This window comes from Rutilus rutilus (assembly GCF_951802725.1).
Source record: "Rutilus rutilus genome assembly, chromosome: 6".
NCBI classification, from domain to species: domain Eukaryota; kingdom Metazoa; phylum Chordata; class Actinopteri; order Cypriniformes; family Leuciscidae; genus Rutilus; species Rutilus rutilus.
This window is the reverse complement of record NC_140214.1, coordinates 14,531,201-14,554,194: the sequence shown is the minus strand read 5'-3', so window position 1 is coordinate 14,554,194 and position 22,994 is coordinate 14,531,201. Positions and strand designations below refer to the sequence as shown.

Genomic DNA, 22,994 nt, shown 5'->3' with positions numbered 1-22,994 from the left:
TAAATAAAACAAGCTAATACATAAATACATAAATTTTAATTGTATAATTTATAACAATTATTTAATTGTTAATATATATATATATATATATATATATATATATATATATCTTTTTTTTCTTTTTCTTTTCTTATTATTATATTATATTATATTATTTATTTTAGTTAACAACAGTCATTTTATTTAAGGTTTAGTTAACTAGTAGCCTAACAACCCAGGTTAAAATATTTCTTCTAAGGTGTCAAACATTTAAGAAACATTATGTGTTAATTTTATGATAGATAATACTTTATCATCTAGTTCTCACAACAAAATTGTGGGATTTGTCAGGCTTAGAATTACACAATACTGTGACAGACAGGCAAACTAAACGCACCTGTTTCAGTGTTGTTAAATTGTGGATATTTTCATCAAGCAGTTTGCTTCGTTCAATCAGCTGCATTAACAACATTAAAAAGGACTTCAATGCACTGACGCACTTTGTGTGCCTCACCTGCACTTCAGATGGCAGTATTCACTCTTTCAGATTTCAATCTGCAAAGCGAAGAAGTGACTGATCACGGGCTATTCGTAATATCGCGAGATCTCCCTCCCCACTCTGTTCGTGACCACGTCAAGGGAACCCAGAAGTTAGAAATCATGGCGGAGCGCAGGAGACACAAGAAGCGAATTCAGGTACCAAATTCACGTAATATTTGCTATCAGATGCTCAATCTTAGATGGCCTCTGCTTGGCATTGTGTCATTTCTCGAATTAGTGTTTTATTCGACATAACATACAGTTGTACAATGATCCGTTATTTTTGCAGTGCTTTCATGTATATGGGAGGTGGATTATTTATCAGTGTTGGCGCAAATTTTGCGCCTTTCTTCGGTAATGCAGTGTATCTCTTGGCAGGTATCTAAACACTTATACATTTACTCGATGTATTTGATGTGAGCATGACCTGATTTGAATGTCTCTCCCCTGCGAAGAGTATGTGTCTGGTGGCACAGCTGATGGAGTTGGCCATCTTAGCTCGGTTTGCAGGCTGTTCTTATTATTAACCAGCTGCTGTCTCAGATGCTTCACGAATTTGACCAAATATCGCCCATAATACGTAACTTCACAACGATTGCACAATCGCCACATTTGTTTTTATTTGCAGTGTAATTAAACAGACATTTCAAGCCAAAATAACAATTCTGTCATCAATTACTTGTCCTCATGTTGTTTCAATCTCATTTGACTTTATTTCTGCGTCGAAAACACAAGGACTTGTGTGCCTCAGTCACCTTTTACTGCATTAAAAGTGAACTCTCCATAACATTTGACCTAATATCTCATTTTCCCATGAGAAAACGCATATACAGATTTCAAACGAGTGAGAAAATGCTGACAGGATTGACATTTTTGGGTGAATTATCCCTGTAAGGCCATTCTCCATCATGCTACATTATGTGGATCTGCCACTGATTTAAAACATCATTTTTGGTCGTAGTCAGAATGCGTTTATCATCCCTAAAAAACATTGTTAGGTTGGCAACTCATTTGGCTTTGAGACAGCCACTGTGTGTTCCTGTAATAAATATGGTGTTATGTAAACGAACTGTGGAGTTTTGAGTAATGACGTGTTGTCTTGATAAGAGAGTCACTCTTCATGATCCTTCCAGCGTGTTGGTTTATGCTCTTATGCAACAGGTTGAAATCCACTGTCATTGCTGGTCAGTTTTCTTTCAGTGCATAAACATGTAATTTATCCCTGTGATGCAAAGCTGAATTTTCAGCATCATTACTCCAGTCTTCAGTGTCACATGATCCTTTGCTGATTTTCTGCTCAAGAAACCCTTCTTAATATTATTATTTGAAAACATGATACTTTTTTTTCAGGATTCTTTAATGAATAGAAAGTTTAAAAAACAGCATTAATTTGAAACGGAAATGTTTTGTAACATTATAAATCTCTTTACTGTAATTTTTGATCAAGTTAATGTGTCCTTGCTGAATAAAAGTGCCACTGTAAAGGCCAAGTAAACATTTTCCACTCTGAGTGATAGATGAGAAATCCTGCAGTACGTTTACTTAATAACATAAATAGGAAACCTAAATCAAATCTTTAGATTTTTAAAGTTTCAAGCTTAAACAAGTACCGAATGTGTTTCACTGTAAAGATACCAATTAGATCAAGTTTTACAGGGAAGTTCACCCATAAATGAAAAGTCTGTCATCTTTTATTTACTCATGTCTTTCCAAACCTGTACGGTTTTCTTTTTTCTGTGGAATACAAAAGAAGATATTTTTTAAAAATGGCTTTTTTTTTTCTTTTTTTTTTAATACAATGAAAGTCAATTGCAACCATTACATATTCAAAACATAATCTCGTGTTCCGCAGAAGAAAGTAAGTCATACAGGTTTAGGACGAAATGAGTTGTTATCCCTTCAAGCAGTTTATCTGAAGTCATCAGCCTGTCTAATGTAGTACAGCTTTCACTGAGAGACCACCAAACCGTAATGATAACAAGACCAGGGCCTACTGTAGTGCAAGACCAGTTATTATTTACCAAGGTGACTGAGACAATATAATCCATAAACAGTTGGCTGGCTGACAAAATCCAAAGGAATAGCAGGCACCATGCCAGAAACTCCCAGACAAAAATACCATGTTTATATGGTCTTCACTCTCCATTGAATGTTTCTCTGAGCCGTGCAGGAGACATTCTGACCAAATAGAGTATGACTGAAGGATTGTGGAGCCTATACTAAAACCTCAGGCTTATGAGTGTAGTTATGCCTGGTGGTCATTCATTACTCAAATGAATGATGTCTTTTATAGGCTGGAGTTTTTCTGTATAGTGTGGTGGTCACACAAGTAATGATCTTTAGCTTAATAAAGCAGGTCAGTGAGGACTCGGTGTGTCTGAATGGAGTCGGTGATTACAGAGCACAGCACATCAGTATGTGGTGAGCTGAGGCTTTTAATTATTCACATTCATTGAGTCCATGATCGACGAGGGTCCTGCTGCAGTGCAGGAGGTTCATTTCAAAGCTTTTTCAGAGGGGTTAGCTGGATTCCTGCACTGCTGTTATCCTAAATTCTCTTGATATCATTTTTCACTGGAATTAAGGACTGTAGCCAAAGGAACAAAGCAGCTTTTTGTCATTTATTTTACATCTATGAGTCTTGGTTTAGTATCTAGGTCCACTCCCATGGTGTTTCTCAAGTCTCATTGGTCCAGAATTATGCTCTACATATAATAGGGATGCACATATTACAATTTTTTTTTTTTTGGCCGGTATTACAATTCTATGCTATTTTGTTTGAAGTAATTAAAAAGTAAAACACTTAAAACAAATTGTTTCAGAAGGTAATGTCAGCATTACACCAATTTGCTGAAGATATAATTTAACAGTGTTATTAAATCATTAGTGTAAAATATGCATGTTCATTTTTCCTACAATGATACACTAGTCAAGTCAAGTATATTTGTATAGCGCTTTTCACAATACAGATTGTATCAAAGCAGCTTCACAGTATTAAATTAAAATAATACAACAAGGTTTGTTTCTAGTGGAATTTATTGATTGATAAAATCAAATTAAATATCCCCAACTGAGCAAGCCAAAGGCAACGGTGGCAAGGAACCGAAAAACTCCATCAAGTGACCTAATGGTGTCCTAAAACTCCATCAGGTGACCCAGTGGAGAAAAAAAAAAACCTTGGGAGAACCCAGGCTCAGTCGGGGGCCAGTTCTCCTCTGGCGTTTATTAACTAGAGGCCGGATTGTAATTTGAACTGTAAGATTAAAATATTATATGAATGCTTGGCTGAAGAGATGCGACTTTAATCTAGTTTTAAACTGGGAGAGCGGGTCTGAGCAACGAACACTATCAGGAAGGCTATTCCAGAGTTTTGGAGCTAAATGTGAAAATGCTCTCCCTCCTTTGGTGGATCTGGATATCCTAGGTATGACCAAAAGCCTTGAATTTAGTGATCTTAAAGTGCGCGATGGATAGAAGATCCGTTAAATAGACTGGAGCTAAGCCGTTTAGGGCTTTACACTACCATTCAATAGTTTGGGGTCGGTAAGATTTCTTTACAAATGTTTTTATGCTTCCCAAGGCTGCATTTATTTGATCAAAATAAAGTAAAAATATTGTGAAATATTATTTACGATTTATAATAACCCTTTTCAGCATCATAACTCCAGTCTTAAGTGTCACGTGATCCTTCAGAAATCGTTCTAATATGCTGATTTGCTGCTCAAGAAACATTTCTTTCTTATCAGTGTTGTTAATAGGTTGTTGTTTTTTGTTGGTGAAACCGTGATGCATTTTTTATGAATGGAAAAAAGAAAAGGAAAAAAAAGCAGCATTTATTTGAAAAATAAATCTTTTGTACAATTTAAATGTCTTTACTGTCTTTTTTGAATATTTTTTTTAAATAAAAGTATCAATATCTTTAAAAGATTCACAAATTTCAGCTGATAACCAATATGGTACTGAATTTACCTATATATATTGTACGTTCTGACTGCATAGCATTATATTTAATGTGATCTGATTGCAGATTCACATGGAGGCTTGTTTAGATCTTCAGCAGACCAGTTTTATCATCAAGTCTTCACAATCTTTATCACTTTTTTCAGGAGGTCAGTGAACCTACCAAGGAGGAGAAGGCGGTGGCCAAGTACCTGCGCTTTAACTGCCCCACCAAATCCACCAACATGATGGGACATCGAGTGGATTACTTTGTCGGTCAGTGCACTCATTCCTGTTTTCTTCTGTGCCATCAGTATAGGGTTTACATCAAGGCTTCTTTTAAAGACCCCCTGTGGTAAAAAAAAAAAAATCAAGTTTTGAATGTTCTTTTCTATGTCTATATGTTGTTTAATATTCCTTAAGGCAGCCATTCCCAAACTGTGGTCCGCGGACCACTAGTGGTCCGTGAGGGTACTGCAGGTGGTCCGTGGAAAGGCAAAATAAAATAATATTTTTTTTACCAGGAAATTCCCATTAAAAAAAAAAGTAAAAATAATATGTAGGCCTATATTGATATAACATTTTAATTAAATTGTCAAGTTATTGTGTGATTACTAAAATAGCCTAGTGGTGTTCGGCGGTGACATTCAAGTTCAGTGCCGTTAGAACCACAACATTGGTTCGGTGGATAGCAACAGGTTCTCTGAAGAGAAAAGGGCAGAGGCAAATATGTTCTCATTATCACATCACACGCATAGCCTTTAATGGTGCGTTCACACCGGACGAAATTTCGCTTCAAACTTTTGTTTTTACGCGCGTCAATTTCGCTCTTGACGCGCGAATTGATACAAAGTGGTCAAGCCTATCACTAGACGCAGCAAGCGCGAATTTGACATATGATCCCTTTTTGAATTTGACGCACTATTCGCGTCCGGTGTGAACGCACAGTTAGGCATAGGCAGTTTATATAAAACGAAATGTTTATAATTGGAATGAATAAGGCCTATTATTATTTTAATTTCCAGTTAGTTTCTTGATCTCGCGTTTCTGAAATGTTTTGCAGATGTGCTGTTAAGTGGACAAACTCAAGCCTAGGTACTTTTTGAGGACTTGTAAAACTCTGAAGATTAATAATCCCCTAAAATCGCCAAAGGTTTTGAAATGTTGACTATATTCCAGTGTTCTTATTACTGTATAGATTTCATACTCCATTGCTATGGAAATAAGCCTGTTGTTCAAATGAACCTGATTATGCCCTCGGGCGCTTGAGTAGATAAATAAATTAAATATGTGGCAGCCGTTGTGTGCAGTAAACTTTCTTTTAACAAGCCTGTTGTACTGATGTGATGACCAGTTATAGTTTTAGTGCTAGTAAGCCTATTTAGAGGTGCAGATTAATTCAGGTAGGACTCTGTGTAGACATATTTTATTATGTGTATTATGAGGTGGTCCGCGAAAATTCTTGATTACAAATAGTGGTCCACACACACAAAAAGTTTGAAAACCCCTGCCTTAAGGCAAACCATGTGCAAATTCATAAGTCAACACCATTGCTGAGTATTTTCTCTTTAAAACTGCAGTGATCTAAAGACAGTAAAGATTTGAAATCGCTGGTGTTTCTTATGTCACAAACTAACTGGGCTTTAGCATATCATTAACTATGACTGAAGCAGTGGAGTCTCAAGAGAAGCCAGGTTATCACAGTATATTTTTCTGTTGATATTACAATTCATGGATTCGCGTATACTAAATGAGTTACATTCAAGCTATTTAAAGGCAAAAGAAAACTTTTAAATATGTCAATTTGGGTCGTAAAGATGAGTTTTAAGGGATACAGTTATTGTTGATTATAATTATTACTCCAGGGGGACTTGATTTATTTTCTGCTTCAGATGCTGTCATTAAACCAAATGTTTGTTTTCTGCTCATCAGCCTCTAAAGCAGTCGAATGTCTGCTGGATTCAAAGTGGGCCAAAGCAAAGAAGGGTGAGGAAGCTTTGTTCACAACCAGAGAGTCAGTGGTGGACTACTGCAACAGGTAAACCTAGTCTTTTTCTCTTTTGAATTTTCAGTAGTATTTGATATTACAAAGCTGTTTATCGAAATAATTAGTTGAGATATCGAAGCTAAAGAAAAATGAAAGAAGTCTCTTATGTTCACTAAGGTTGCATTTATTTGATCACAAATACAGTAAAAATTGTGAAATATTATCAGAGTATGCAGAGTTGGAATATTAGAAACATTGGTTACACTTTATTTTAAGGTGTCATTGTTACAGTGTAATTATATATTTAAGTACTGAGTAATATTAAGCAACTACATGTACTACTACTTACTATAGGGTTAGGGTAGGATTAGGATTTGGTTGAGGGTTAGTTGCATGTAATTATGCATAATTTACTGTTATTACTATGGTAAGTAAGTACATGTAACATATGTAACAAGGACACAACATTTATTATTATTATCAATGTTGAAAACATTGTTGTGTTGTGGGAAGACCCTTTTAATATAGAAATCTTTACTGCCACTTTTGACTTGTAATTGAATAACTTTTATTTAATTAAATTACAAATGTCTTGTAAAATTCTTCAATTCCATAATTTTGTGTACGTCTCATTTGATTTGATTTTATGATACATCTCCATCAGTCTGCTCCCATTATATCTGTATTTGAACATTTGTATTTTGAAAAATACAAATCAACCACTAATTTGAACTCTTCTTACTATTCACAGGCTCCTAAAGAAGCAGTTTTTCCACAGAGCCCTGAAAGTGATGAAGAAGAAGCCAGAGAAAGATGTAAAGAAAGAGAAGGAAAAAGAGAAAGAAAAGGAAAAAGAGAAGGCTAAAAGTGACAGTGGAAAGGAAGAGGAGAAAAAGAGCAAAAAAGACAAAGACAAAAAGAAGGATTCTGAGGCTGCGGACACAAAGAAGGAAAAAAACGTATGACTAGAACATCTGAGAGGATGAGTGCAAGCTCATGAAGCTTTATTTTGATGGCTTATTTCTGTGTGTTTAGGATGACAGTCCAGGATCTCCAAAGAAGAAGAAGGATGTGAAAAAGAAGTTCAAGCTGGAACCTCATGAGGACCAACTGTTCTTGGATGGCAGTGAGGTCAGGACGAGTAGCATGCAGAAAGTCATATCTAACAGATGCTTGTAAATATAAATCTTGCTTGACGATGAATTGTCATTTGCAGTTAACAATTTAATTGTCGTCTTTATGCTCGTCGTTCCTAACAACGCCCTTCAGCCGTGACTTATTCACGGCACAGCCTGTCGCACCTTATCGCTGTTATAAAACACTTACCACACAATACAAATATTAAAGCCAAAAATATGTATCAATGCTACTTTCATGAAGTAAAATCCCTAAATGCCTTCCGCTGGATAAAATGCGCCATTTCATGAACCGTTCTCATAGTCTGTCATTATTATATTATTTCCTTTATAATGACTATTATTGTTCATTTTAATATTATTGTTCAATAAATAGTATTTTATTTCATGTAAATAATATGCCGTAATTTGTATTGAAGAAGGGTCCGTTAGTGATTGGGTTTTTCGACTTCAGTGAAAGTTACATTGTTGCGCCATTAGATGGCAGCAAAGACTGTCTTTATGAGTGAGTCGGTAGCAAAGACTTTTATATTGAAAGGGCCTGGAACAAGGTTGTAAACGGACGTTGTTTTTACTTTAAACAACACCTTATAAGAAATGCATCAACTAGTCATGGGGAATCCCCTTAACTGTTAAAGGGAAAAAGACAAAGATACAGCTTTCCTCAGCAGTCATTGCAACTTATGTTTTGGATATAAGCTTGACTAGAAGAATGAATGGTATATCAGATGCAGATAATACACTCGCTTGGTAGATCTCTCTCTCATAATACTTGTACTTATAATACACAATACATAATACATGTAATAATAATTTCAGCACTGGAGCATGACGGTTCACTTCTCTCCAAATTGTTCCTTAAACCACTCATCTACTGTCATGCCGCCTATGAAACGGAAAATTCACTTTAAACTTTTTAGCCTTCTAATTTTTATGTTTTTCTTCAAATAAGAACAAACATATGTTTATGTTGCGCAGTGATGCACAGAACCGTTAGGTGAAGAGCTCATAGTCGTGCCTTATCGTGAATAAAACAGCTATTGACCTATCAGAATCGAGGACTGGAGCTACTAACAGTTATAGAAATAACGCTTACAGTGTAAGAAAAAATTTCCACATTTAACTATTTTATGGAATAAAACAATAAAATATTGCACAGGGCTAGTATGCAGTGTTATTTTGGTATAATTTATATACTATTATAGTTTTTCTTTTTTTAATTTTAGCTGTTTTTATAATTTCAGTTTTCATTTTAATTTTAGTTTGTTAGTAATTTTGTCGTTTTTATTAATTTAAAATTTTAGCTTTAATTAACAATATCCACACTAGTAGCATAATAATTATTTTAATTATTTACCTTAATATTTAATAACATTGTTAATATATTAGTCTTTCTTATCTTAATATTATTACTGTTGTTATTATTTAAAATAATATAATTCAATTTACACACTTATGTTTTTGGAACCCAGCCAACCTGAATATTGTATTATGTTATATTATATTATATTATATTATAGACTTGTGTAACGTAATATTATAATATTCAGGCTGGCTGGGTATTGTTATTGTGTTGTTATAGATTCTTCATGTCTTTTTTTTTTTCTAATGAAAAAGTTCAAACATTTGTCTTCCCTACAGGTTTATTTCTGGATTTACGATCCAGTCCACTTTAAAACCTTTGCCATGGGATTGATTCTAGGTAGGATCTGTTCTTCTACAGTGTCTGTCGTTTGACTGGCTCCAGTCCTGATTGAGAGCGTTGTGTGTGTTTGCAGTCATTGCCGTCATCGCAGCCACTCTGTTCCCTCTGTGGCCTGCTGAGATGAGGGTTGGTGTGTATTACCTGAGCGTGGCAGCAGGATGCTTCGTCGCCAGCATACTACTACTGGCTGTTGGTACGACCTTAAGACTTTACATTCTAGTTGCTTTTTGATATCGTCTACCAATTTCAAATGACATGTTCTATCTTTTCTCATCCTCTTATTCCTTTTTTTCCCCTTTCGATCAGCTCGTTGCATCTTGTTCCTGATCATCTGGCTGGTGACCGGCGGCCGCCATCACTTCTGGTTCCTACCGAACTTGACAGCCGACGTGGGCTTTATCGACTCTTTCCGGCCCCTCTATACGCACGAGTACAAGGGTCCCCGCTCCAGCTCCAAGAAATCCAGCGGCGATAAATCTGACAAGGGCTCGGATTCCAGCAAAGCGCAGAAATCAGACAGCGAGGATAAATCAGACAGCGAGAAGAAAGACGGCGAGGAGGATGAGGATGAAGACGAGAATAAAGAAATGGAGGCGAGCGGGGAAGCGGGCGCGGAGCGTCAGTCAGACACAGACAGTGACAGGCGAGAGGACGAGGGCTCGCAACACAGCAACGGCAACGACTTTGAAATGATCACCAGAGAAGAGCTGGAGCAGCACACAGAAGAGGAGGAGGAGGAGGAGGAGGATGAGGAGGAAGTTGATGAAGAAGAGCAAAGTGAGACAAAGCCCTTGACTGTTCAGACTTAAACGTTTTCCTCACACCGCACACATACTCCCATGCTCCACGTGGACCTGCTGACGTTCTTCTGTCAAGTTCAGAAGATGTTTCCCATTTCTGTTCAGGCTGAGATCTTCCTCTGTGAAAACAGACAGGCTTCAAGGATAAACGAGAGCAGGAAACGGCTACAATGACAATGGAAATATCGCAAAGGCTGTTTGGTTTCCCTGAAAATGCTTTCCCCACTGTGGATGCAATAATGCAAGTCTCCCCGAGCCCCATGTTTCTCTGGTTCTCTTTTTCCATGTTCAACTTTATCTAATGTCAAGCGTTTTGTTGTATAAACATGTTGGTAGTGTTAAGAAGGACTGAATCGGTCAACTTTCACAATGTTTTTTTTTTTTTAAACCCACATATGAATGTTCGCTCTCCAATATAGTCTGAAAGATTAAAATCTGAAGTTGAAGTTTTTTTTTGGTTTTTTTTGTTCTTTCCTTTTAGATACATTGGATAATTTGGACGGACCAACATATTTTGTCTTAGATATCTATCGTTTCAGTCATAAATGTCAATGGCACTTGACCTGTGACATTTCTTTGAGGAACTCTGGGAGATCTTGCTAGGTTTGGGACGAGAGCTACGGTCTTTTGTGACCCTAACGAGAAATAGTTCTCTTGTTAGTGAAAACGGAGGGGTTAATAAATTGGAGCAGTATCTTTGACTGTGGTAGGCCGTTATTTAAAACCAAACTTCATTTGAGTCTTATGTCTGCATTCAAAAGGGGAAACTACATCCACATTTGTGCCAAATGATGCGGGATATTGATGCTTTTTTTCATGTACATTTAAATGATGACCAACTTACAGATAAGGAGTTCAAACATGTCATGCCGTAGCTCGTATATGTCCTCTAGAGCCAATCACATCTGTGCATCATAGCCTCTGGTTCTCCCATCTGGTGTTCAAAGTCCGAGGTTGACAAATCGTACTTCCCAGAGCGGCTTGTGGTCCAAAATAGTTTGTTAGTTCGCATTTTAACAGGGCCAAGGTCCAATGCTATCTTTCCGTAGGGTTGCTAACTAATTGGCTAGAGTATTATTTTACATTAGCTGTTTCTTTGACTCATACTGAGGATGATATTTAAGAGATAAAATACAAATGTATCATTTATATATGGATTCTATAAATCTACCAGAGATGTTCATGCCAGCGGTTCAGGTTCAGCATGAACTGTACTCTATTTTATAATGTCAGACACACAGGTTTTTCATTTCACTGCATTTTGTACTAATACTAAAACCACCAACTGTTTTTAACGCTGAAGACTTCAGAAAGAATGCAGCAAACATCTGAGTTCTAGTGGTTGTCGAAAGCGCACAAGACAAGATGCTGAAAAGGTGTTTTTCCTATATATAAAAAAAAAACCTAAAAACCATTGTTAAACGCATCTCTCAAAATTCATGGTCATCTCAAGTTGACGAGGAGCAGGGAAAGCCCTCGTGCCTGAGAGAACGCCTCTCTCTTTCTCTTCATCAAATGTATGAATCTTTAACCACGTCTGTAAGTAGATGATCTTGTCAGTCAAAACCCCAGAGGGGTCACACTTAGTGTTCCTGTAGAAATACTATGTATGTTTTCAATATTCTGTCATTGACTTTGAAGACCTGGATAGACTGGGCATGACACAACGTGTAACTAAAGACATGTTTTTACTTTATATGTAACTTCACTCACCTTTTTTCTGTCCCGTTGTCTTTATGAGAGAGAAAGATGCTGATATCCCAGTTGTTTTTTTTTGCAGGAAGTTTCATTTGACATTAGGTGACTCCTGTAAAAATGTAGTTATATCATTTATAAAAAAGAAATAAAATCTCATCTTTTTTATGTGGCCAGCATCTTCAACTAACTAATTGTACGTATTTGGATCAATGTTGAGGATTGTCTTTTCGCAGTATATGGAGAATAATTGAAGTGTCTGTCAAAAACTATCTGTATCCTTTCATTGCAATAAAAATATAGAACACAAGCAGTTTGCATTGCTTTATTGAAAACGGTCACAAGCATTTTGGTTTTTAATATATGTATGTAATGATTTCTATTCCATTGCTCTGCAAACATTACAGATTGTTTCACTTAAGAAGCTTAATAGTCAAAAACAATTACATTTATTCCGTTATACATAAGATTAAATACAAGATTGTACCACTGCAGGATTGAATGGTACATTTCAAATCTTGAGCATTAAGTAAATTTAATAAAAATAGTCCCTAAAATATAAGGTTATATTTAAAAGGCTCAAATAAAACATACAAGATAAAAAGAAATTAATTTTTATTGAAATATTACAAACCAGACAAATGCATGTCATAGTATCTCTTATTTACATCAAAATGTAAACAGCTTACATTCAGCAATACCAGTTCTTATGCAATAATGTGATACGACCTAGATAAAGGATTAGTAATACATAGTGAGAAATACAAAACACAGTGCATTTGTAAAAATGAATAAATTACAGCTTACGTAGAGCAAAAATTAAGCAAGGGATGGTGGCTTAAGAAATGCGGTATATGTGGCACCATCCTGTGTCGCCACAGGGAGGCTACAACGTTCTTTGTCAAGATCGACAAACGGCCAAACCGACAAAGAGAAAAACGAGAACACTTGATTCATATTCATAAAGGCTCTGCACAGGTTAGTCAATCTGAATGGAAATCGAACAACAGCTAAAGTGAGCTACAAGAAAAAGCCTGCCAAACCGTGTTTAATCTTAGTAGTTGAATGTACAATGTGTCTAGTAAAGTGTCAGTTTGTGTTTGCAATCAGTTTTGTGCAAAGAATGACTTCCTATGCCATGTATTACCACACAAGAGGAACTACTGTTGTAGCAAACAATATAGATAGCCCAACTCATGTCTGTGGTAAATTTAGTCAACAGCTACGTTGTTACGAGTTATGCACTGTAAAGCACAAAGTTATGCTCGTGGACAAATTACATTTCCAGCTATAATGTGCATGTCCAGTTTTCCTAAACAACTATTTAAACATGGATTTAATGTTCCACGTGATGCGGAATAATATTTTTTGTCAATAATAAATGTTAATAAATGGTATTAAAAAAAAAACTGTTCTAAAGTAAATTGGATCAGTTACTCTTCAGCATGTTGTTAATTATGAGAAGCCGTCAGCTACAAAAACAGAATGTACGAAACTGTCTGCATAATGACATTAAGCAATCATGCGTCATGATTTTAGATGCTCTTAAACAAACTTTTAGATACCGATAAATTACGAGTAATCCAGGCTGACCTCTTAACTAGTTAATGTGTTATTTTTCTAGGTAGAACACGAGCACTTGTGAGCTATAATGAAATTAATCTATGAATATGGACATGAAGAATGTAATGTAAATATCAAGAACCCTCCTTTTCAGTGAGTCAGGATGGAAATCTGAATTCGTTTGGAATGTCAACAGACTGTGAGAACACTTGGTGGTTTCAGTTCTCCGTTTCGGAAGAGTCGCTGACATCTGTTAAACGTGTTTGCTTCTTGCGGACGTTCCAGTGAAGACACTGAGCCAAACTGTCAAACCAGTCGTACACCAGATCGTGACAACAGATAGAAGGAACCGGAAAGCAAGAGGTCGTGATCTTAATGCTATGGGGGAAAACAAAACTCATCATTAACAGATCCGATCGTTGTGAGAGTTCAAGTGATGATTTAATCTAAACTACCCGTTTTCTGTTACTATACAATGAAGTCAATGAATTGAACTGTATGAAACTGTATGAAACTGCATTTGAACTGTACAAAGGCTGAGTGCAGATCCCTACTGATACTGTTGATACTCATTTCCATAACTAACACAGCTGTTGTTTTATCACTGCATTATGTGGAACTTGTTTGCTTATGGGATTGTATAAATAAGTGTCACCTGTCACCATGCTGGATTTCCTGCCTCTTTCTGCCATCAAATGAGACCCAGGCTGTGTTGCGAGCGTCAGGCGATAGCGTTATCTGCAGAATAAATACAGTTTGTCGTAAGATGGTTTTAAAACCCACATAAAAAAAGTTTGCAAAAAAATTAAATTCAACTTGGTTAATTTTAAGTTTATTAGAAATTGTTTATCAAATGATGCAGCAAAGATATATTTCCACTCTATGATTATTTCTCATGTTACATATTGTTTGACAAGCTGGTCAAATACACATTTGATTCACTATACAAACAAGCACTTAAAATTTTAGATAAAAAACAATTCAGTTATCATCACTGTTACATTTTAAATAAGTATAACTTATTTAACTGGGAAAATCTAATCAACTTTAAAAATGTTTGTTTAGTTCATAAGATTATGCATGGTTTGGCTCCTCCTCCTTTGGCTGATTTTATTACATTTAAATCTATTGAAAACAGAATTACAAGAGGTGCAATTAGAGCGGATTGTATAATTCCACGTAGGAAAACATCGTTTGGTCAAGCTGTTTTCTCATACAGAGCTTCACATCAGTGGAATACTGTACCTCAATCGATTAGAGAATGCTCATCATTTAACTCTTTTAAGCTTAATCTTAAGAAATGGCTTCTTCATAACCAACAATGTGAACATTAATGCTGCTCCTCTATTATTATTATTATTAATAATTTTATTATAGTCATATTTAACTCATAACAATATTTGTTTAATTTTTTATTATTGTGTGTATATATATATATATATATATATATATATTGTCTTTTTGTATAATATGTTTAACTGTATCTTACAGAGATGTTTACAAGTTTTAGTTTTATGATTGTTGCAGTGTATTGTTGTAATGTTTAACCCTTTTTTTCTATTTTAGAGCCTGATAACATCTGGCAAAGGGACTACCAACGAAAACTAGCCTTCGGGCTAATTTGGGTACATTTACATTGGTGAATGTTAATTAATGTACACTGTCCCTTTTCTAAATAAATAAATAAATAAATAAATAAATAAAGATAACTCCGTTCTTTTGAAGCTCTCATACGAGATGAATAAACAAAACAAACACAAACAAAAAAAAACGCAAGTTTGCTTGGTAAATGTAGTCATTCAAATGGCTAAACCTTGGCAAAATGTCATTCTCACCATGAGCTCCACGCCAGCGGGCACCACTATGGGTCTGAAAGAGAGGGAGTGAGGGCAGATGGGGGTCACCATAATGGCAGGGACATTGGGATGGATCATGGAAGCTCCCGCTGCAGCAGCGTAGGCTGTGCTGCCCGTGGGGGTGGAAACTATTACACCTGCATAGAAACAAAGCCACATATTTACATCTATTTTCATGGCAGCTGGACTCTTGTCAAAGCAAAAAAGACCAAAATTTACTGTGACCTGCTTGGGCTAGAAGAAAAACAAATCAAACACTTGGCACAAACATGCGATCACCGTGATCCGATCATAAGTCAATCAGGACACGGTGCGTTTACACCTGTCCACATCAAGTGGCTTCTGTATCTGGATAACAGATCTGAAGTGGTGGGTTTTCTTTTACAGTTTTCAGTCGGGGGACATTTTACAAATCTTGCAAAAACCACACAGCTCTCAGTTCCAGAGAGAGGAGGGGGAATAATGACAATGGGCGGGGGTTTTGTGTGACGCCCACCTGTGAATGCAGACACGATGGCTGGATTGCGTTTACATTACACCGAGATCCGATCACAATGCGTCCTCGACTACCTCCGAACCTGGACACGCTGATCAGATAACATTCCGATCAGAAGCGTGTTTACACTTGTCTTCTCAATGTGTATGTGGACAACATCAACAACAGGTCGCATGTTAATGCCAAGTGTAAACGCAGCCTTAGATGAAGTGCGTCTAAGACAAGCTACACACCATGGGGTCTGTAAGATTTTTTTTATGTTTTTGAAGTCTCTTATGATCATCAGGGCTGCATTTATCTGATCAAAAATACAGTAAACAGCAATATTCTGAAATATTACTATTATAATATATAAGTCCCCCTGTAATTTTATCCCTTAAAACGAATCTTTTATCGCCAAATTGACATACCGGTATATAAAAAATTCCTGTGAATTTTATCCCTTAAAACTAATCTTTTAATCAACAAATTGACATAAAAAAAAAAAATCCTGTGAATTTTTTTTTATTCATGTCTTTAAATAGCTTGAATGTAATTTTACACCTTTGCTTTTAGTATAAGTTACGTGGACTCATGAATATGCTAATTAGCCCCACCTCCATTCACACCAGCTCAGAGGTTTACTCGATCAACTTTACTGAGGTAAACGCTGCACGATGGTATCTTTACATCGGACACATAGCGGTAATTAATATGATTAGCCTTTTGCTAGACTATGTTATCAAACAGCTAATAATGTGTTGCTCATATCAACAGAAAAATATATATATACACCAGGATAACCTGGCTTCTCTGGAGACTCCCCTGCCCGTAAGAAACACCGGCGATTTCAAACCGTGTTTTTGAGATTGTCTTTTTTTCACTGCAGTTTTAAAGAGAAAATACTCAGCTATGGTATGTTGACTTATGAATTTTAGAGAATATTAAAATAAAATAAAATACCACAGACATATAAACAACATTAAAAACTTTGATTTTCACCACGGGGTCTTTAATTTATTTTAAAATGTAATTTATTCCGGTGATGGCAAAGCTAAATTCTCAGCTGTCATTACTTCAGTCTTCAGTTTGACATGATCCTTAGAAATCATTCTAACATGCTGATTTGCAATGTTGAATGTTTGCAATTATCAATGTTGAAAACTACTGCGCTGCCTAATATTTACATGGAAACCGTAATACATTTGTAGATTCTTTGATGAATAGAAAATTAAAAAGAACAGCATTATTACAATGCGTCTTTCGATCAATTCAACACAACTTTGTTGAATAAAAGTATTAATTTCTTAAGATAGATAAAAACTGGTCAGGCCAATCTGTGCTCACCGTCACCCTGTACAGATGTGATGAGACGTCCATCCAGGTAAAGGTCAACATTGGACAAGTAGGATGAGGGTCCTCTGTCCACCACCACCTCATTCAGCACCTTCATACACACACATAATATCCATAACACAGATGGTGAATGGATGAATTACACACAAAAGCAGGTGTATTTCTGCACAAATCACATGCCACTCTGGTCAAAAATATCCATCTCAGACATAAAAGAGCAGGTTGTCAATGACATCAAGTTATTGCTATGGCAACTGGACATACAGACCTATCACAGCTGTTATTTTCAAATAACTCCTATTATGTCTGTCACCATGGAAAAATCTCTAAACAGTCTTGAAGGACAGAAAAAAAACCCCCACATTTTACCATCAAGTGTAGAATTAGCCTGGCCTAAACAATTGTTTAAGCTTCTTTGGCCTAAAAAAAGCTTTTTATTATACTCAAAGAGTGCCCTTACATGGCAGACATTCATGTTTTTTTCTTGTGCAACAAATTTCAAGATCTGCTTCTTGTCTCCTCAACCCTTATAACAATTTATAGTTACAACTATAACTAATTTATATGAATGCTGCATTCTAAAAAAAGTTGTCAAATATTTTATGGCTAGCTAATAAATTGTATATTCATTGTGAGCAGGTACAGGTACATGCATTTATATGTATACGTTTATAAATATGCCTATGTTTGTGGATATGCATGAATAAGTACTCTTATCGTCCAAAAGTTTAGGCTCAGCAAGATTTTTACCAACTGTTTTTGAAAGTCTCTTATGCTCAACGAGGCTGCAAATAATTGATCAAAACACAGTAAAAACAGAAATATTGTAAAATATTACTACAATTTAAAATAGCCATTTCTAATTTAATATATTTTAAAATGTAATGTATTCCTTTTATGGCAAAGCTGAATTTTCAGCAGCCATTTATCCAGTCTTCAGTGTCAGATGATCCTTCAAAAATCATTCTAAGATGCTGATTGTGTGCTCAAGAAACATTATTATTATTCCCATTTTAAAACAGCTCTTCTAATTATTATTAATGTTAATAAGAAGACAGCAGTCGTGGGGTTGATTTATATTATTGTGAAAACTGTTATACATTTTTCTTTGCAGGATACTTGGAAGAATAGAAAGTTCAAAAGAACTGAATTTATTTGAAACAAATCTTTTATAACATTATAAATGTCTTTACTGTCACTTGATTAATTTAACACATCCTTACTAAAAAAAAAAAAAGAAAAAAAGTATTGATTTCCTTCAAAAATAAATCTTACTGACCCCCAAACATTTGAACGGTAATGTTTATGTATAGGTTATGTATTTATAAATATAAATGCACTGTGTGTGTGTGTGTGTGTGTGTGTGTGTGTGTGTGTGTGTGTGTGTGTGTGTGTGTGTGTGTGTGTGTGTGTGTGTGTGTGTGTGTAAATAAAAACCTATAATAAAATAATACCTATTATTTGGTACAAAGTACTAGGTAAAATGGCATGACATTAAAAAAAGGCCCTTAGCTTGTTTTATGGTATCTCCCTTTGTGTCATGTGACTGGTAGACACCATATCATCAGATTTCTTTCCAGTGTCCTAATTGGTGGATTGCAAGTTTGAATTTTGTCAGTGTTTGTATTTAAACAACCTTTTGTACTTTTTTTGCCCTGTGTGCCAAAATGTGTGGGCAAATAACAGACAGACTTTGTCTCAAGCCCAATGTTTTGATTGAGTGCTGCGTCACCTGTAACTGCAGAGTGATTTTGCCTGCCTCATTATTTATGTGGTTATGAGGCACTATTCCATTCTCCTGAGTGCTGAAGAGCTGCTCATTCCTCTGGAACATGCCTTTCACCACCTTAACTTTCAGACGACTGCGCAGAATGATGGCAGCATTACCTACAAGAGCCAGACACAAACACTTCAGATAACAAACAACATGCTACTAAAAGTTTGTCTAGTTTCAAAGATGGAAAATATAAGAAACTTTCAATCACTCTACCTTCAAAAACTTTATCCACCTCTGTTTTAAACGACTCAAACTTAAATGGTGTGAGAAATCCTAAGGAACCCAGATGGAAGGCCATGACCGGGGGAACACTGCCCTTAAACAAATGAGACAAAAACCACATTTGATTCTTAAACCAATCTCCAACTACCTTTTGCATATCCAAATTCTCTCAGCTAATATGGAGCACACAGAGAACATCTAATGGAAAGCAGCTGAGAATGACCTAGTAGGAGATTCTTGTGCACAAATGAGATGAGAGAATACCTGGAAAAGAGATGATGCATACAGAAGAGTCCCATCTCCACCCAAACAAATAATCAGATCAATGCAGTCCGAGATGTCATCATACCCTGTATGAACAAACACAATGATGAATCGCTCATTTTCCTAATGCACCTACTCCATTATTGGTTAATGGTGTGTCAGGGTTATGTAAATCCTGTTACTGGTCAACCTGCCGACAATTCACTCATACCTTCCCTGAACGTGCACAGCTGATTGCGGATGGCGGAAAATGACTCATCCTTCATGAGAGAGCCATCGTCCACAACTTTCTTCTCCACATAAACCATCAGATGTTTCTCCTGATGGTAGAAAAAAAAATGTAGATCAAATTTGTATAACCAAATCTAAACATAAATCTTATATGATATAATGAAAATAAAAGGGTAAAAAAATAGCACCTGTAGCTTTAAAGACTCTAAATCAACAACTAGTGTTGCTTTTAGATTGGATTTTGTGTAACCTACCTCCACGAGAAACCTGCAAAGCTCTTTGAAGGGCTCCAGCAGGGTCTCGTCTCGGATCTTTCTGATGATCAGGACATTGAGTGGTGGTTTGCTCCAGGTGAGCCGCTGGCTGGCTGGATCCTGAATGTGCCTGCGGGGAAAGTCGACAGAGTAGGCAAACATTCTGAGAGTCTGCACTGTACTTCACACAGAGAAACACTGCATGTACTTTGCACACTCATTACGCAACTTACAGTCACGGTCAAACATTTTGTAAGCACTGTAAATGTGGACTTCTGCTTTTGGTTTCTGGCAGATCTAGGATCAGATCATTCTTGATATTGATAAATGGGGGGAAAAATGAAAATAATATTTTCCCCAAATAACAGTTATGACACATTCACTGTTTTTTTCTTCTAACTTTGTCAAATATTTAAATAAATCTTTAATACACACATTTTATTTATTGTACCAAGGAAAAACCAAGCCTAAGTAACAGCTAGGTTTCTATAATTTCATAAATGTAATGTTGCATGACATCCAGAATAAGTCATTTTTAGATTCACTCTAATCATCCTTATTGACACAGAAATATGAAGAAAATGTGAAGGCACAACATCAGATATCAAACCATAAAACCCCACATTACCCTCTGCGTGCATTTTGTCCTGAGGGGTGTAAAACAGGCATAGTGCTGGAGGGATTTTGGAAGGGGTCCGTTAGAAAGTTCCAACATGAACGCTCCTGTGAAGGTAGCAGAAGTACCCGACTGCACTGCAATCCAGCTCCACCCAAAAAAAAAAAAAAAAAAAACCCGCCCTCTGGCACACAGGGTCCTGTCACTTGTTTGTCCAATCCTTTGCTTGAATGTTTAACCAGTAACAAGGGATGTGACCTCACCCCTCACCTAAAGAAGGCCTGCCTGCGCTTACTTACATGACTGAGGTCGGGTTGGGAAGAACACAAGCTTTGGGTCCAAAGTGAGTAGCAGGATATGGTCCATGTAGAAAATGCCCTCGTCTGGAACAAACAGACATTTCACTTAAGTCCCTTCACATTTTTATCTTTAGAGTTTAACTGATCTACATCAAATGGCATGTTATATACCTGCACCTATCCCATCTTTTTGGGCAACTCTCGGCAGTGTCCTCCGTTGATGCAGAGGCTTCTGATTCGTGCTGTTCAGGCAACCGATGTACGCTTCCCCCCGACAGGTGTTCTGGACAGTCCGGCCTCCGAAGAGACCTCTTCACCTCTTTCCGTCTCCTAGGAAGTTTCCCCTGCCGCTCCTGCTGCCTCTGTGACCGCTTAGATGAACCACCCTCCTCCACCTTTCTGGAGGGCAGCTCGTCTTCCATGCCTTCAATTCTTATGGGAAAAAACAATTCAACATTATTACAAGAATCAAATAAATCCTAAAAATGAGGTGGAAGACTTAATTGAGCCCCCTCATCAGGGGTCCAGGGGTTGATCTCACCCCTGCTTTATATAAGATATTGTTGATCAAAATAGACATTTTGACATGCATTACAAAACAATGGCTTGTGTGAACAGAGGAATCAAACATATTCAGCTGGTGTCATGTGTAAATACATTTATATGTATTATGTCCTCCCTCATTCAGACACTAGTATTTCACAACTATTTTTTAACTATTTTAACACCATTCTATTATTATTATTATTATACATTTAACTTTTATATTGCAATGCAATTAAGCACAAACTAGGTGATTTAAGGTGTAAAGGGGTGAAGACTTAAAAATATACTAAAATATAGTCACTTTAAACTGTAACACTAAAATCTTAGTGTTGATGAAAATAACTCCATGGACATGTTATCTGTCAGCTAACCATTTATTTATTTACCATGAATAGCCAGCAAACGCATCTGATGTGTGCTGCCAGAGACTATTTATTATGGTGCTGCACAATACGCAAAGGCAGATTTACTCATACTACTAAACATGCAAACTATCAAGCTACTAACACGGGTTTTGTTGTTACTAACAAGGGTTTTGTTGTTATTAATGCGTACAAGGTGCAATTGTCTTAAATTAGGTTAAGCGACACGAGACATTGCACTGAAAAGTGAAAACACACATCAGTAGGATCATATCCATCGACCAAAACTTCCCCCAAGTTAAGTTAGCCGCGCGGAGCTAACGTTAGCTAAACAAACACACTTCCCCAGCGCTTACCACACAACAGGAAACACCGCGAAACTTCCCGTTTGCACTTTACGGTCTTTCACCACCACCTAAGAGGTAAATTTAATACACTAGACCGCGTTACCTTGACAGCAACATTATTTCTACTAAACCACGCTAAACGGCTTATGCTTGTTTATATATTTTTTATTATGGGATGTCCACAATGACATCACGAGGCTGACACTCCAGCTGCTGCGCAGAATCTCTGAGAAGCAAATGAAAACTCTTATCGCATTGATTAGATTGCTTTGATTAGATTAGATTAGATTAGATTAGTTTGCCTTGATTTTTAATGCACCAACAAACTAGGTTGTCAACCGCCAATAAACACCAAAGAAGAAGTTTGCCTTGAATTTCTTTATCGATTTTTTCTTTATTTATTTTTGCTTTTTGTGTTTTTAATACATTTATTTAGTCATGCTGAAAAAAAAAAAAATAGTTTTTCATTCTTTCACTGCACTTTAACACATCCGTCTTCCAGCGACGTTCTGCTTTTGCAATGAAACCGTACATAAAAACAATGCAACAGCTTATCTATTAATATGATTTTTACTTGTTCGTTGTTCCTAGGGTTCTGCTATATTTTTATAACGTTAAAAAGGCTACTGGCAAAATGTCTGCAATAGTAAAAAGAAGAATTTGTGATTTGAATTTTGTTTGCAAATAAAACACTCTGCATGACCATCAATTGGGGAAAAGTGATTTTTTGGTGCAAGGCTGTTTACCAGCAAGTGCTAATTGGGCTATGCTAACCAGTCAAGACATGTTCCTGGATCAATATCTTTTGTTGATCCTGGAACATTCCTGTCCAAAAACATAGTCCTCCTAACCCTGCTTACCACTAAACCTATTATTAACCCAACTTACCCCTGAAGTCAGAGGGAAAGGAGAGATTAATAAGAATGGTGCAGAACGCTGGTTTTAAGCCTTAAATGATATGTAAACTTATCCATGATGATTGATTGGAATGTTGTTCCTATCTTAGGTCAACAAAGATGTTGATCCTGAAACATGTTATTGGTAA

At 36.4% G+C, this 22,994-nt stretch overlaps 2 protein-coding genes across 4 annotated transcripts; one reads left to right on the top strand and one right to left on the bottom strand.

The window, feature by feature from the left end:
* Window positions 1-552: 552 nt before the first annotated feature.
* sec62 (SEC62 homolog, preprotein translocation factor) lies at window positions 553-12,091 on the top strand. Its single transcript, XM_084411105.1, has 8 exons — window positions 553-675; window positions 4,626-4,734; window positions 6,391-6,496; window positions 7,197-7,404; window positions 7,481-7,576; window positions 9,223-9,283; window positions 9,360-9,479; window positions 9,593-12,091. Exons 1-8 carry the CDS (start codon window positions 640-642, stop codon window positions 10,093-10,095), a joined length of 1,239 nt encoding a protein of 412 aa, XP_084267231.1. The 5' UTR covers window positions 553-639; the 3' UTR covers window positions 10,096-12,091.
* Window positions 12,092-12,379: 288 nt separating this feature from the next.
* On the bottom strand, window positions 12,380-22,184 carry nadkb (NAD kinase b). 3 transcript variants are annotated; one of them, XM_084411103.1, is made up of 12 exons: window positions 21,959-22,184; window positions 20,866-21,126; window positions 20,695-20,778; window positions 19,780-19,909; window positions 19,506-19,614; window positions 19,295-19,380; window positions 19,022-19,124; window positions 18,764-18,918; window positions 17,023-17,122; window positions 15,180-15,337; window positions 14,000-14,082; window positions 12,380-13,722 (listed from the first exon to the last, which is right to left on the bottom strand). In XM_084411103.1, exons 2-12 carry the CDS (start codon window positions 21,114-21,116, stop codon window positions 13,563-13,565), a joined length of 1,419 nt encoding a protein of 472 aa, XP_084267229.1. In that variant the 5' UTR covers window positions 21,117-21,126; window positions 21,959-22,184; the 3' UTR covers window positions 12,380-13,562. The 3 variants fall into 3 exon arrangements, with proteins under 3 accessions (XP_084267229.1, XP_084267228.1, XP_084267230.1); XM_084411102.1 differs by having other exon boundaries at window positions 22,053-22,133; XM_084411104.1 differs by lacking the exons at window positions 20,695-20,778; window positions 20,866-21,126; window positions 21,959-22,184 and adding an exon at window positions 20,408-20,615.
* Between the last annotated feature and the right edge of the window lie 810 nt (window positions 22,185-22,994).

Coding starts and splice junctions, on each gene's coding strand:
- nadkb (XM_084411102.1), bottom strand. Junction 20,779..20,865: donor AAAAGATGGGATAGGTGCAG/GTATATAACATG, acceptor TGTTTGTTCCAG/ACGAGGGCATTTTCTACATG. Junction 19,125..19,294: donor ATGCATCATCTCTTTTCCAG/GTATTCTCTCAT, acceptor CATTTGTTTAAG/GGCAGTGTTCCCCCGGTCAT.
- sec62 (XM_084411105.1), top strand. CDS start 640: ATGGCGGAGCGCAGGAGACACAAGAAGCGAATTCAG. Junction 6,497..7,196: donor GTGGTGGACTACTGCAACAG/GTAAACCTAGTC, acceptor TACTATTCACAG/GCTCCTAAAGAAGCAGTTTT. Junction 7,577..9,222: donor TGTTCTTGGATGGCAGTGAG/GTCAGGACGAGT, acceptor TCTTCCCTACAG/GTTTATTTCTGGATTTACGA.